Source organism: Suricata suricatta, chromosome 12, assembly GCF_006229205.1.
Source record: "Suricata suricatta isolate VVHF042 chromosome 12, meerkat_22Aug2017_6uvM2_HiC, whole genome shotgun sequence".
NCBI lineage: Eukaryota > Metazoa > Chordata > Mammalia > Carnivora > Herpestidae > Suricata > Suricata suricatta.
The window spans coordinates 10210060-10224324 of NC_043711.1; the positions used below are offsets into that span (position 1 = coordinate 10210060).

At 38.4% G+C, this 14265-nt stretch overlaps 1 protein-coding gene across 1 annotated transcript; it reads left to right on the top strand.

The window, feature by feature from the left end:
- The first annotated feature begins 9306 nt into the window (after positions 1-9306).
- On the top strand, positions 9307-10230 carry LOC115275258 (olfactory receptor 7C1-like). Its single transcript, XM_029918948.1, has one exon. It carries the CDS (start codon positions 9307-9309, stop codon positions 10228-10230), a length of 924 nt encoding a protein of 307 aa, XP_029774808.1.
- Positions 10231-14265: the final 4035 nt, after the last annotated feature.

The following is a 14265-nucleotide window of genomic DNA, read 5'->3' on the forward strand; positions in this document are numbered from 1 at the left end:
TCACTGCTGAGAATGATTTTAAAGGTGGGTTTTCAATATGACCTATTTTGTGTTGTGGAAGTTTCTGTTCTCTGTTCTTCTGTTCTTACTTTCTTGAATATTGTTACTATTATGGAATTCTCCATTTTGTCACGTTTTATTTGCCATCTGTTGAGATACTCATGTGATTTTATCCTTCATTCTGTTAATGTGGTGTATTACACAAAGAGAATTTTATGAGTGAAACCATTCTTGCCTTCCTGGAATAAATGCCATTGGTCCATAATGCATAATCCTTTTCTATACCGTGATCAAAAGGCTGCTATGCCAGAATTGGTAACATTTAGTCAAAGAGTTTCACAATAATATTCCTTGGGAATATTGTTCTGTACTTTTCTTCGAATGTCTTTTCACGCCTTGGTATCAGTGTAGTACTGGCCTGATGGAAGTAACGTAAGAGGTGTTTTCCCCTTGAATTTTTAAAGAAGGGATTGAGAAAGATTAATGTTAATTCTTCTAATTCTGTGTGGTTTCTGTGATCCTTATCCATGACTCCTCCACTGGACTGCCTACCTTACAAACTGCAATTCTCTGAGGAGAAAGAAGCTCTTTGATTTGTGGTGTAGCCCGTGCCCTGTTTTCTAAACGTTGTTGCTTCACCTACAAGAGTACACAGTACCATAATACCAGAGAACTCTCTTTCTCTCTGTCTCTCTCTACCTGCACTTGTGTGTGTATGTGTGTATGTGTGTGTGTGTTTAGCATGAAGTGAATTTATCAGTGAAGGACATATCTTTAACGTTAATGTAGCAAGGTGAACCTGTCTTATGCAATAGAAAATGCAGCATTTAGGCCAAATGGAACCTCAGTCAGAGTAAAGATAGAGAGACAGAGAATTATGTAGAAATGATTTATGTTCCATTTGTATACATTACATAAGTTGTATCCTGTTGTTGACTGACATCATATATAATATATACATGTAAAAATGACACTGAACTATAGTGTTCATTACTTTGTTTTTATTTTATTGTTTACTTTACCTTCAATTTAGCACATAGTGTTATAATGATTTTAGGAATAGATTCCAGTGATTCATTTCCTATGTATAACACCCAGTGCTCATCCCAACAAGTGTCTTCCCTAATGTCCGTTACATTTAGGTCATCCCCCCACCCACAATTCCTCCAGCAATCCTCAGTCTGTTCTTTGTATTTAAGAGTCTTTTATGTATTGTTCACCTCCCTAATTTTATATTATTTTTGTTTCCCTTCCCTTATGTTCATCTGTTTTGTATCATATGAGTAAATTCATATGATATTTGTCTTTCTCTGACTGGCTGATTTCACTTAGCATTGTACTCTCTAGTGTCATCCACCTAGTTGCGAATGGCAAGATTTTATTCTTTCTGACTGTCAAGTAATACTGCATTTTTTGTATATATGTGTGTGTATACACACACACACACACACACACAACACCTCTTTTATCTATTCATCTATCAATGGATTACCATACTTTGTCTATTGTCAATAGTGCTGCTATAAACTTTAGGGTGCATGTGCCCCTTTGAAATAGCACACCTGTATCCCTTGGAACAATACCTAGCAGTGGAATTGCTGGATCATAGGGTAGTTCTAGGTTTTTGTTTTGGTTTTTAGTAAAAATTGTTTACTTTATTAGGCCACCATGGAAAACCCATTCTTTTTTTTTAATAGTTTATTGTCAAATTGGTTTCCATATAACACCCAGTGCTCTTCCCCACAAGTGCCCTTAAGGTAATTCTAGTTTTAATTTTTTTGAGGAATTCCCATGTTGTTTTCCAGAGCGGCTGCACCAGTTTGCATTCCCACCAGCAGTACAAAAGGGACCCTTCTTAACTGAATTCTCACCAACATCTATTGTGGCCTGAGTAGTTAATGTAGGCATTCTGACTGGTGTGGAGGAGTATCTCACTGTGGTTTTGATTTGTATTTTTCTGATGATGAGTGATGTTGAGCATTGTTTCACGTGTCTGTTAGCCTTCTGGATGTCTTCTTTGGGGAAGTCTGTTCATGTTTTTTTTTTTTTTTCCACGTTCTTTTCTTCACTAGGTCATTTGTTTTTGTGTGTTGAGTTTGCTAAGTTCTTTATCAATTTTGGATACTCACTCATGTCATTTGCAAATATCTTTGTCCATTCTATCATTTGCCTTTCAGTTTTGCTGGTTGTTTCTTTTGCTGTGCAGAAGCTTTTTATTTTGATTAGGTCCCAAATTCACATTTGCTTTTGTTTCCCTTGCCTCCAGAGATGTGTTGAGTAAAAAGTTGCTGCGGCCAAAGTCAAAGAGGTTTTGCCTGCTTTCTCTTCTAAAATTTTGTTGGCTTCCTGTCTTATATTTAGGTCTCTCATCCATTTTGAGTTTATTTTTGTGTATGGTGTTTGAAAGTGGTCCAGGTTATTTTTCTGCATGTCGCTGTCTAGTTTTGCCAGCCCCATTTATTGAAGACACTATCATTGTTCCATTGGATATTCTTTTTTGCTTAGTCAAAGATTAGTTGTTCATATGTTTGAGGGTCTATTTCTGGGTTCTTGATTCTGTCTCATTGATCTGAATGTTGGTTATTGGGCCAATACCACATTTTATTGATGATTAAACCTTTGTAATCCATTTTGAAGTCTGGGATTGTGATGCCTCCAGCTTTGGTTTTGTTCTTCAGGGCTTCTTTGGCTATTCAGGGTCGTTTCTGGTTCCACACGAATTTTAGAATTGCATATTTACTTCTGTGAAGAATGCTCATGTTATTTTGATGGTAATTGCATTGATATGTAGACTGCTTTGAGTAATGTAGACATTTTAACAATATTTGTTCTTCCAACCCAGGAGCATGAAATATTTTTTCTGTGAGTGTGTGTGTGTGTGTGTGTGTGTGTGTGTGTGTGTGTCTTTAATTTCTTTCACAAACTTTCTATAATTTTCAGTGTATAGATTTTCTACCTCTTTGGCTAGATTTATTCCTAGGTATTTTATGTTTTTTGTGCAATTGTATATGGAATTGATTCCTTGATTTCTCATTGCTTCATGATTGGTGTAAAGCAATGCCACCGATTTCTGTGCATTGATTTATGTTCTGTGACTTTGCTGAATTCATGAATCAGTTCTAGCAGGTTTTTGGTGGAATCTTTTGGGTTTTCTATATAGAGTATCATGTCACTTGTGAAGAGTGAAAGTTTGACCTTCTCTTTGCCAATTTGGATGCCTTTTATTCCTTTGTGTCTGTGATTGCTGAGACTAAGACTTCCAATACTACATTAAATAGTAGTGGCAAGAGTAGACATCCCTGTCATGTTCTTGACATTAGGGGAATGCTCTCAGTTTACCCCATTGAGGATGATATTAGCGGTGGGTCTTTCATATATGGCTTTTATGATCTTCAGGTATGATCCTTCTATCCCTACTTTCTTGAGTGTTTTTATCAAGAAAGGATGCTGTAATTTGTCACATGATTTCTCTGCATCCATTGAGAGGATCATGTGGTTCTTGTCCTTTCTTTTATTGATGTGATGTGTCACATTGATTGTTTTGCACATATTGAAATAGCCTGAGTCTCAGGTATATATCCCGGTTGGTCATGGTGAATAATTATTTTAATATATTGTTGGACCAGTTGGCAAGTATCTGGTTGAGGATTTTACTGTTCATGTTTATCATGGAAATTGGTCTACAGTTCCCCTTTATAGAGAGGTCTTTGTCTGTATTTGGAATCAAGGTAACACTGGCTTCATAGAATGACTTTGGAAGTTTTCCTTCCATTTCTATTTTTTGGAATAGCTTCAAGATAATAGGTGTTAACTCTTCCTGAAATGTTTGGTAGAACTTCCCTGGAAGCCATCCAGTCTTGGACTCTTGTTTTTGGGGAGATTTTTGAATACTAATTTGATATCTTTGTTGGTTATGGGTCTGTTCAAATTTTCTATTTCTTCTTTCAGTTTTGGTAGCTTATATGTTTCTAGGAATTTGTCCATTTTTTCTGCATTTCCCAATTTTTGGGCGTATAATTGCCTACAAAATACTCTTATTTTTTGTATTTCTGCAGTGTTGGTTGTACTCTATCCTCTCTCATTCTTGATTTTATTTATTTTGATCCTATCCTTTTTATTTTTGATCCAACTTGTTAGGAGTTTATCGATATTGTTATATCATTCAAAGAACCAGATCTGGGTTTCCATGATCTGTACTGCTCTTCTGTTTTTGTGTTTGTTTTTGTTTTGATAGCATTAATTTTTGCTATAATCTTTATTATTTCCCGTCTTTTATTTGCTATTATTTTTCCAGCCCTTTATGGTGTAAGGTTAGGTTGTGTATCTGAGACCTTTCTCCCTTCTTTATGACGGCCTTGGTTGCTATATACTGAGCTCTTATGACTGTCTTTGCTGTGTCCCAGAGGTTTTGAGCTGTGGTGGTATCATTTTGATTGGCTTCCATGTATTTTTTACTTTGCTCCTTAACTTCTTGGTTAGCCCATTCATTCTTTAGTAGGATACTCTTTAGTCTCCAAGTATTTGTTGCCTTTACAAAATTTTCTGAGTGGTTGCTTTCGAGGTTCATAAAGTTGTGGTGTGAAAATATTCATGGTATAATCTTGATCTTTTTGTACTTGTTGAGGGCTGATTTGTGTCCCAGCATGTGATCTGTTTTGGAGAATATTCCATGTGCACTCAAAGAGAATGTGTAGTCTATTGCTTTAGGTTGAAATGTTCTGAATATATCTGCTAAGTCCATCCAGTCTAGTGTGTCATTCGAAGCCATTCTTTCCTTGTGGACTTCCTGTTTAGATAATCTGTCTGTTGATGTAAGTGGGGAGTAGGAGAGTCCCCTACTATTATGGTATTATTATCAATGAGTTTCTGTATGTTTGTCATTAATTGATTTATACATATGGGGGTCTCCATAGTTGAGGCATAAGAGTTTATAATTGTTTTGTCTTCATGGTGGGCAGACTCCTTAATTATGATGTAATTCCCTTCTAGATCTTGTTATAGCCTTTATTTTACAGTCTAGGTTGCCTGATATAAGTATGGCTACTCCAACTTTCTTTTGTAGATCATTAACATGATAGATGATTCTCCATCCTCTTATTCTCAATCTGAAGGTGACTTTAGGTCTAAAGTGGGTGTTTTGCAAAATGCATATTGATGGCTCTTGTTTTCTTATCCATACTGTTATCCTATGTCTTTTGATTGGAGCATTTAGTCCATTGATGTTTAGAGTGAGAACTGAGAGATATGAATTTCTTACTATGTTTCCCATAGAGTTGGATTTTCTGGTGGTGTTCTCTGGTTCTTTCTGGTCTTTGTTGCTTTTTTGTTTATTTGCTTCTTTTCCCCCTCTCTTCAGAGAGTCGCCCTTAAACTTTCCTGCAGGGCTAGTTTAGAGGTCACGAACTCCTTTAGTTTTTGTTTGTCTGGGAAACTTTTGATCTCTCCTCTTATTCTGACTAACAGCCTTGCTGCATATTTTTCAGATTCACCACATTGAATATATCCTGCTGCTCCTTCTGGCCTGCCAACTTTCTGGGGAGAGGTCTGCTGTAAACCTGATCTGTCTTCCCTTGTAGGTTAAGAATTTTTTTTTCCCGTGCTGCTTTCATAACTCTTATCTTGCCTAAGTATTGTATGAATTTGACTATGATATGCTTTGCTGAAGGTCGGTTTTTGTTGAATCTAATGGGAGTTTTCTGTGCTTCCTGGATTCTGATGTCTGTGTCTTTCCCCAGGTTAGAAAACTTTTCTGTTATGATTTGCTCACCTCAGCCCTCTACCCCCTTTTCCTCTTTCTTCGACTTTTGAAACCCCTATGGTTTGGATGTTACTCATTTTTAATGAGCCACTGAGTTCTCTAATGTTATATTTGCTCTTTTGCCTTAGTTTCCATCTTTTCGTTCTACTCCATAAATTTGTCATCTATATTACTGATTTGTTGCTCAGCTTCATCCATCCTTACCACCATGGTAACCATTCAAAATTGCATCTCAAGTATAGGACTTTTATTTTTTATTTTTATTTTTTTGAGTTTAACGTTTTATTTTTATTTTTTATAATTTATTGTCAAGTTTGTTTCCGTAAAACACCCAGTGTTCATCCCCACAATTGCTCACCTCCATGTCCACCACCCCGTTTTCTCACCCCCTTCAGCCCTCAGTTTTTTTTTCAGCATTTAAGAGTCTCTCATGATTTGCCTTTCTCCCTCTCCCCAACTATTTCCCCCCATTACCCACTTCCATGGTTCTTTAAGTTTCTCCTGTTACACTTATTAGTGAAAGCATATGGTATCTGTCCCTCTCTGCCTGACCTATTTCGCTCAGCATGACACCCTTGAGTTCCATCCAGATTGCCACAAATGGCCAGATTTCATTCTTTCTCATTGCCATGTAGTATTCCCTCGTATATATAAACCACATCTTCTTGATCCATTTTCAGTTAATGGACATTTAGGCTCTTTCCATGATATGGCTATTGTTGAAAGTGCTGCTATGCACATTGGGGTACCTGTGCCCCTACGCATCAGCACTTATGTATCTGTTGGGTAAATCCCTAGCAGTGCTATTGCTGGATTAGAGGGGAGTTCTTTTGTTAGTTTTTTGAGAAATCCCCACACTGTCTTCCATAGCAGTCGCACCAGTTTACATTACCACCAGCAGTGTCAGAGGGTGTTCGTTTCTCCACACCCTTACCAGAATCTAAAGTTTCCTGTTTTGTTCATTTTAGGATTTTTAATTTGTCTTGGCTAGGTTTTACTTCTTTGGTATCCACAGAAATGGATTCTATGCTTTTTTTCAACTCCAGCTAGTTTTCATATTATTGTATTTTAATTTCTGGTTCAGACTTCTTGCTTGTGTCTATATTGATTATGTCCCTGGCTGTCATTTCTTCCTTTGTAGTAAATTCCTTTCTTTCTTCATTATGGAGTTGGAAAAGAAATTAATAATGTTAAAAAAAACTTTAAAAATTAAAAACAACGCAAAAAAATAAAATAAAGGATGCTAGCTCCCAGGTTTGTTTTGGTCTGTTTGTTGTAGAAAGGTTGATAGAATAGAGAATGAAGGGAATGAAAAGAAAAGAGAATAAAACAGGAAAAAAGGCAAAAAGTTTGAAAAATTCTAAAAACTAATGCAATAAAGTAGCATAAAATGATTAAAGTAAAACAGAATTTTAAATATATAAAAAGTTATTATAATTGAAAATTTAGTAAAATCTTTATATAAAAATAGAAAATAAGAGTAATTTTCCCCTCTGTATTCAAGAATAAGGAAAGAAAAAATAAAAATTAACAGATGGATAAGTGAACAGAATGAAATAGGATTGAAATTATATTCAATTTCCCCTAGAATTCAAACTATGAATCACTTTATAGTCTGTCAACCAAGTAGGAGGGGAGACTTGTGATGTTCCTCTAGATTGCGATTTTCCTGGTTGGTCAGTGCTTGGTATAGTGACTGAGTTCTGCACTAAATGACGCTGCTTAATTTAAAGGTTTGATCATTGTGGTGTGGGTAAGTGCTTATGTGCATATGCAGCAGGGGTGAAAATGGTGTCACCCAGCTACCCAGTCTCTAGTATCAGAACTCCCTGTTCTGACTGACTGGCAATCAAACACCTCTCCTTTGTCTCCAGCTTCTATCGACTCCCTGCTTCTACACTGTCCATGGCCAAGCTGTCTGCCTGCCAGGGGACACCTTCATCCTGAGTTTTATCTCAGATAGAGCTATTTCCAATCCCTTCACTTCTGAGGGCCCTGCAACATAGACCTGCTGTGACCCTCTGGAGGATGGTCTTGCCAAGCAATGTGTTGGTGGCCCCCATCCCCCTGGTATGTTTACATGACTGTGCTGTAGATGTCCAGGAACTAGCCAGGTGCCAACCTGTCCCAGAAAATGTATGCACGATTGTGTAGCAGCAGCGTTTCAGGGTTTATGGTAAGTCACAGCACCCATCAGGCGCCAAGCTCCACTCTTAATGTCCTTGTTCCAAGAGCAGCAATGTGGCTATTCTCTCCGGTCTCCTGGGACCTTTGTCTGTGGCAAGGCTGCTCTCTACCAAATGTTTTTCCAGCAGAGAAACTGCCTCATCCCATGTGGCCTGAGGAACCCACAGTCCTTGCTGTCTTTTCCTGGGGATTCCTCCTTCCCACCACAGCTCCACCAGGCATTGAGCTGTGGCATTCCAGACTCTGTGTTCCCTTATTTATAGAGTCTTAATGGAATTTAAACCCTCTCCTTTCTTCCTGTTTTGGTTCAGTCCACTCCCACTGCTTTTTGGGGCAGGTGCTTTTCCTGTGCTCTCCCCCATGTCTCTGTCCTCTCTCCACAAGCAAAAACAGCTCCCTGCCCTCCACAGCTTCTCTCTACACCAGTTAACTTCTCCAGGCTGTGTACATGCCAAAGTCTGTAGATCAAGTTGTGCACATTGTTGTGTTAATCCTCAGATCAGGTTTCTAGGTATGTGAGATGGTTTGGTGGTGATCTAGTTGCAAGTCAGGGATGAGAGAGGCAAATAATTTTCATGTTGCTCTGCCATCTTGGCATCTTCCCATGTCCATTGCGTTAGAATATTTCCACAGATGCAGGAGGCTTAGAGCACCTAAATACTCTCTTATTTAGATGTTTACCAGCTCTGCTCACAACTTTCTCTTTGATGTTGCCTGATGGTTACGGGTGAGCTCTTGACTCAAAGTCTTTGCATCTGTGACTTCTCTGCCTTAACTGGTTATCACAACGTTATTGATGTGGTTCAGATATCCCTTAGTTTCTAGCTCAGAATCCCCTGATAAGACATGACACAGAGGCAGGATTTACTTCCACTTAGAACTACTTTGTCCTGAATTATTTTACTTATTAGGTGTAACCACTAATTGAAACTTCATTTAATCCTTTATTAATATTATATTCCTTCCTCTGACACACACACACACACACACACATCATAGACTCAGTCTTGTTATGTTGAAAGACACATTACTACTTTGTGTGATGCTTTCCAAAATACTCTTCAGAAGATAATTTGTTAAAATTTTGGGGGTTAAACAACAGTCTCAGGAAATTTATGGAGGAGAACATTGCTTTGATATATATTTTGATTCAGAACAAGAATTGTGAACAGTTTCAGACCAATGGATATATAGACTTTTGAGAGTTCCTGAAATTTCTGGTTCATATTCTAGACTGGGAGGGAATGTATAAGAATTAATGAATGAAGCATGTTGAAATCAGAGCATTTCTTATAATTCTGTAATCATGTTTGTCTCTTTACAAATCCCTTGTCTCTGTTCCAGCTGTTTGCATCAGTTACATGGAAGGAAGAAATAAAACACATGTTACAGAATTTATCCTCCTGGGACTCTCAGACGAAGGGGGGCTGCAGTCACTGCTCTTTTGGCTGTTCCTGTCCATGTACCTGGTCACCTTCACTGGGAACCTGCTCATCATCCTGGCCATTATCACAGACTCCCGCCTCCACACACCCATGTACTTCTTCCTCTCCAACCTGTCCTTTTCAGACATCAGTTTCACCTCCACCACCATCCCAAAGTTGTTGCTGAACATCCAGAATCAGAGCAAAGTGATCACCTATGCAGGCTGCCTTAGCCAGATGTACTTTTTCATGCTTTTTGGAGTATTAGACACTTTCATCTTGACAGTGATGGCCTATGACCGGTTTGTGGCCATCTGTCACCCCCTGCACTACATGGTCATCATGAACCCTAAATTATGCAACATCCTGCTCCTGGTATCCTTGTTATTGAGTGTTCTCAACTCTCTATTACATGACTTAATGATTTTGCCACTCACTTTTTGTACAGAGCTGGAAATCTCTCACTTTTTTTGTGATCTGAAGCAGGTGATCCAACTTGCTTGCTCTGATACGTTCCTCAATGAGCTGGTGATCTATCTCACAAGTGGATTTCTGGGTCTTGTTCCACTCACTGGCATCTTCTCCTCTTACTCTAAAATTGTAACTTCCATTTTGAGAATTTCATCATTGAGTGGCAAATATAAAGCATTTTCCACATGTGGGTCACACCTCTCAATGGTCTGTTTGTTCTATGGTACAAGCCTTGGTGTGTATCTTAGTTCTGCTACATCACAAAACTCCAGGACAAGTGCCATAGCCTCAGTGATGTACACAGTGGTGACACCCATGCTGAACCCCTTCATCTATGGTGTGAGGAACAGAGATATCAAGAAAGCCCTGAGGAAGTTCTTGAGCAGATAGACATTCTCTACAAGTCGAATTGTTTGTTTCAGGATAAAGTCTTGAGTAACAGGGCTGAAAACCCTATGAGGCCTACATTATGATATTTTTATCAGTTCATAGGCTAACAATCTGCAGTTTATCTTTTATATAGTATTAGGTTGCCATAAGTTTTCCATACATTAGAATCAGGTATTTGTTTCTTTTCCCAATTTATTTATTTGTTTTGAGAGAGAGAACAAGAGTGAATGGGGAGGGGTAAAAAGAGATTGATGGAATATCGCAAGCAGTGTCCATTCTGTCAACACAGAGGTGGAAGTGGGGCTCAGACTCACAAAATGTGATATCTTGACCTGAATCAAAATCAAGAGTCGGACACTTAACTGGTTAAGCCATAGAGGCACCCTTCTTCTGCACTTCCTTAAAGCTGTTTAGACCTCTCATTAAATTCCATTTCATGGATTTTCTAAAATTTTAGGTTTTATTCATTTTTTTGAGAGAGACAGAGAGAGAAGGAGAGGGGGGTAGGGGCAGAGAGAGAGGGAGACACAGAATCAGAAGCAGACTATAGGCTCTGAGCCATCTGCACAGAGCCCGATGCAGGACTCAAACCCATAAATTGAGAATACATGACCTGAACCAAAGTCAGAGGATCAATGAACTGAGCCCACCAGGTGCTCCCTTTTCATGTATTTTTAAGAACATATACATAATATAGCAAATTGATTACTTATACTGTGATAGGTGGAGGTAGTAGAGTAAATGTGAAATGCTTCTTCTCTGGGTTAAAAGCGGCTATATTTTAAAGTATCTAATTTTGGAGAAAAATCATGGAGCACACCAGAAGTTACATACAGGTTTCCCTGGTTTTATGTCAATGTACCTTGAAAGAAATCACATCTCCAAGAGCAGAGGCACCTGGAACCCTGTGTGATTAATTTAGAATAATCCACTTTCGCTGTGCAATCTCTAGTTTTCCCTTCCACAGTCCAAAACATAAATTAAGTGTGAAGGTAATAGAAATGCAACTCCTGATGTCTCAGGACTTGATGATCTTATTCTTGGTGATTTTCCCAGGGATGTATTATTACTTTTCTTTTAATATTTTGGTAGGCAGCAACAGTGTCTTTGGATTTCTGTCAGCACCTCCTACCATAATAGGCTCTTCACAGATCTCAAACCATATATGGCTACTCTGCCTCCTGCCACCTGCCTTTTATCTAATGCTGCATCCCAGAAACTAGGCAGTAATAGCAGGATACACTAATGGACCTAACCTGTGCTGTGTGAGACAGAGTGAGAGGAATGTCTCTGTATCACCTGACCCCAGAGTCCCCCACTAGGATTGTAAGCCATAATGGTCATTTCCTGATTTACATTTTTCCAGCTAAACGTTTAGAGGTACTTTCAAACACTAGTGTGCCAACAGTGTTCATGGAACTATCTCTCAAAATCAAATACAAAGAGAAACAGGGAAAGCAAGAAGAAAGAAAGAAAATAAGTAAAAGGGGAACAGATAAAATGAAAAAAAAAAAAAACAGCTGAGACCCCACTTGACCCAGCAGTCAAGTTAAAATTGAGTTGTTTGGGCATCTGTTGGCTTAGTTGAGCCTCTGACTTCGGCTCAGGTCAGGATCTCATGGCTCATTGATTCGAGACTCACATCAGGCTCTGTGCTGACAGCTCAGAGCCTGGAGCCTGCCTCAGATCCTGTGTCTTTTTCTCTCTCTTCCCCTCCCCCATTAATGCTCTGTCTCTCTCTCTCTCAAAAATAGACAAATGTGAAAAAAAATTAAATTGCATTGTTTTTTCAAGAATTCTTGAAAATCTGTACATAGTTTGGATATTAATATATTTTCAAGTGTGTGATTCACCCATAGTTTCTCCACTTTATGGGTCGCCTTTTCTTTGGAAACAGTGCCCTTCAGTGCACAAATATTTTTATTTTGCTGATGTAATTTTTCTCTAGCTGTCTGTATCTTTGGTGTTACATCTAAGAAATCTTTGTCCAATCCAGGATCATAAAGATGTACCTGTATGATTTATTTTAAGTGTTTATTGACAGCTTTATATATTATGTTTAGATCTGTGATCCATTTGGAGTCATGTTTGCAGATGTGAACAGAAGGGTCACCTTCATCTTGTTTGATGTGGATGTCGAGTTTTTCCATCATGACTTCTTGGAAAGATTGCCTATTTACCATTAAAATATGCCAGAAGTCTTGTCAAAAATCATTCAATCAGAATATGAGGATTTATTTCTGGTCTTCCTCCTATTCCATTGAATTATATATCTCTTTGTATTGTTGATGTGACAGCTGGTCATTTAAAACTTAAAATGTCAGAACTTCTCTGAGTATATTTTCCTTCTTCTCCAACCATTATTTTTATTCAAGTGTACCTTACAGAATTGTATTAATTTCAGGTATACAATCTAATGCATCCACAATTTTGTACACAGTTCAGTGCTCATGGAGATAAGTGTACTTTTAATTCCCTTTCTCTGTCTCACCCAAACATAGCCACCTTTTCTCTTGCAACCAAAAGCTTTTTCCCTGTATTAAAAGTCTGTTTTTGTTTCTTTGTTTTCCATGTTTGTTCACTTGTTTTGCTTCTTAAATTCCACCTACAGGTGAAGTCAAATGGTATTTGTCTTTCTCTGGTGGACTCATTTCCTTGAGCACTATAGTCTATAGCTTCTAGGTCCACCCAAGTTGCAAAGACAAAATTTTTACTTTTTAGTTTTTACTTTTAGTGGAGTCCATTGATTCCCTATTTTCCCATCTACAGTTTTCTTAGACGGTTGTAGTAGAAACAGTATGTGTCTAACATTGTTTCAGGATGAGTTTTCCACAGGGAGACCTTGACCCTGGACATCCTGTCATGAAATCTGCACTGTCATTCAGATGTTTTCACAAACACGTGTCAAGCTGATAGCCAACATATCAGCACCTCTGCTCTGTGAATGCTGTCTAACTGCTCAGGGTCATGTTTGAATTGTCATACTTGCCTTCTGATTATTGGTAGCAAGTATGAAGTAGTTCCCACATTGGCTCCTGGATACTTCATCTTGCAATGCTCTTACCACTTCACCTGCAGCAAGATTCAGGAAAATTAGTAGCTTGCTTGTGCAGCATTCACTCATCTCCTCTGAAGAGTTGTCTTTGTTTGTATTTTCTTCATTAGGTGCCAGTGCCTTTTCAGCTTAGCACAGTCATTTATCTTTTGGTTTCTTGCCCTGTTGAGACTGTGAGCTCCTCAAGAGAAGAGACCATTTCTTACACCTTTCTTCCTTCACCTCATGTAGTTTAGTGTCTACTGTAAACCAACTGATAATGAAGTGTTAGTAAAATCTTAAAGAAGCAGCTTGAGTGATGTTAAACAAACATTGCCTACAATGTAGAAGAAAGGAGAAGCATGAGAAAAGAACAAAAATGGTGGATGGGCTGGGAGTTCCCTGATTATGAGCCAACTGAATGAGTAGAGATGGGAGAATAAAGAGATTTAGGGGACACAGAATTCTCCAAATAAAGAATTGGATACGTATGAGTGGTTGCTCTGACTTATTAGTGAGAATGCTTACAGACAGTGGATCTCCTTTTGAGATAAGAGAGTTTAATGGGAGAAGAGACATTCAGGGAATTCCAAGGCTGTGTCCCAACCCTGGGACAAATTTGCATACTTTTTTCTCTCCTAGCTCCAGAGACCCTAGTCTCATAACAGAAAGAGAGACAAAAGGTTATTTCTTTAATGAGACTCATGGGAATTTATTCCTTATAATTACAGAAATTGAAAGTGCCTTTGCTTCACCCATGCAGTCAACTCGTGTAATCTCAGGTGATATAAGCAAATAGATGTGTTCTAGAGGTTTCACACATGAGTGTCTGTCTCTTCGCTTCCTGTGCACATAACTTCCAACCACATCAATCATCCATGGGAGAGACTGGGTCATTGATCTCATGCTGTCTGTGCTAACATCTGGGTGAGCCAGGACATTTTTTGAAAGACTGTGTAAATGAGTTATGGTGAGAGGGACCCCTTGTGTCTGTAGTTATT

Bases quoted from the DNA above. Each gene is read 5' to 3' on its own strand.
- LOC115275258 (XM_029918948.1), top strand. From the start codon at position 9,307: ATGGAAGGAAGAAATAAAACACATGTTACAGAATTTATCCTCCTGGGA.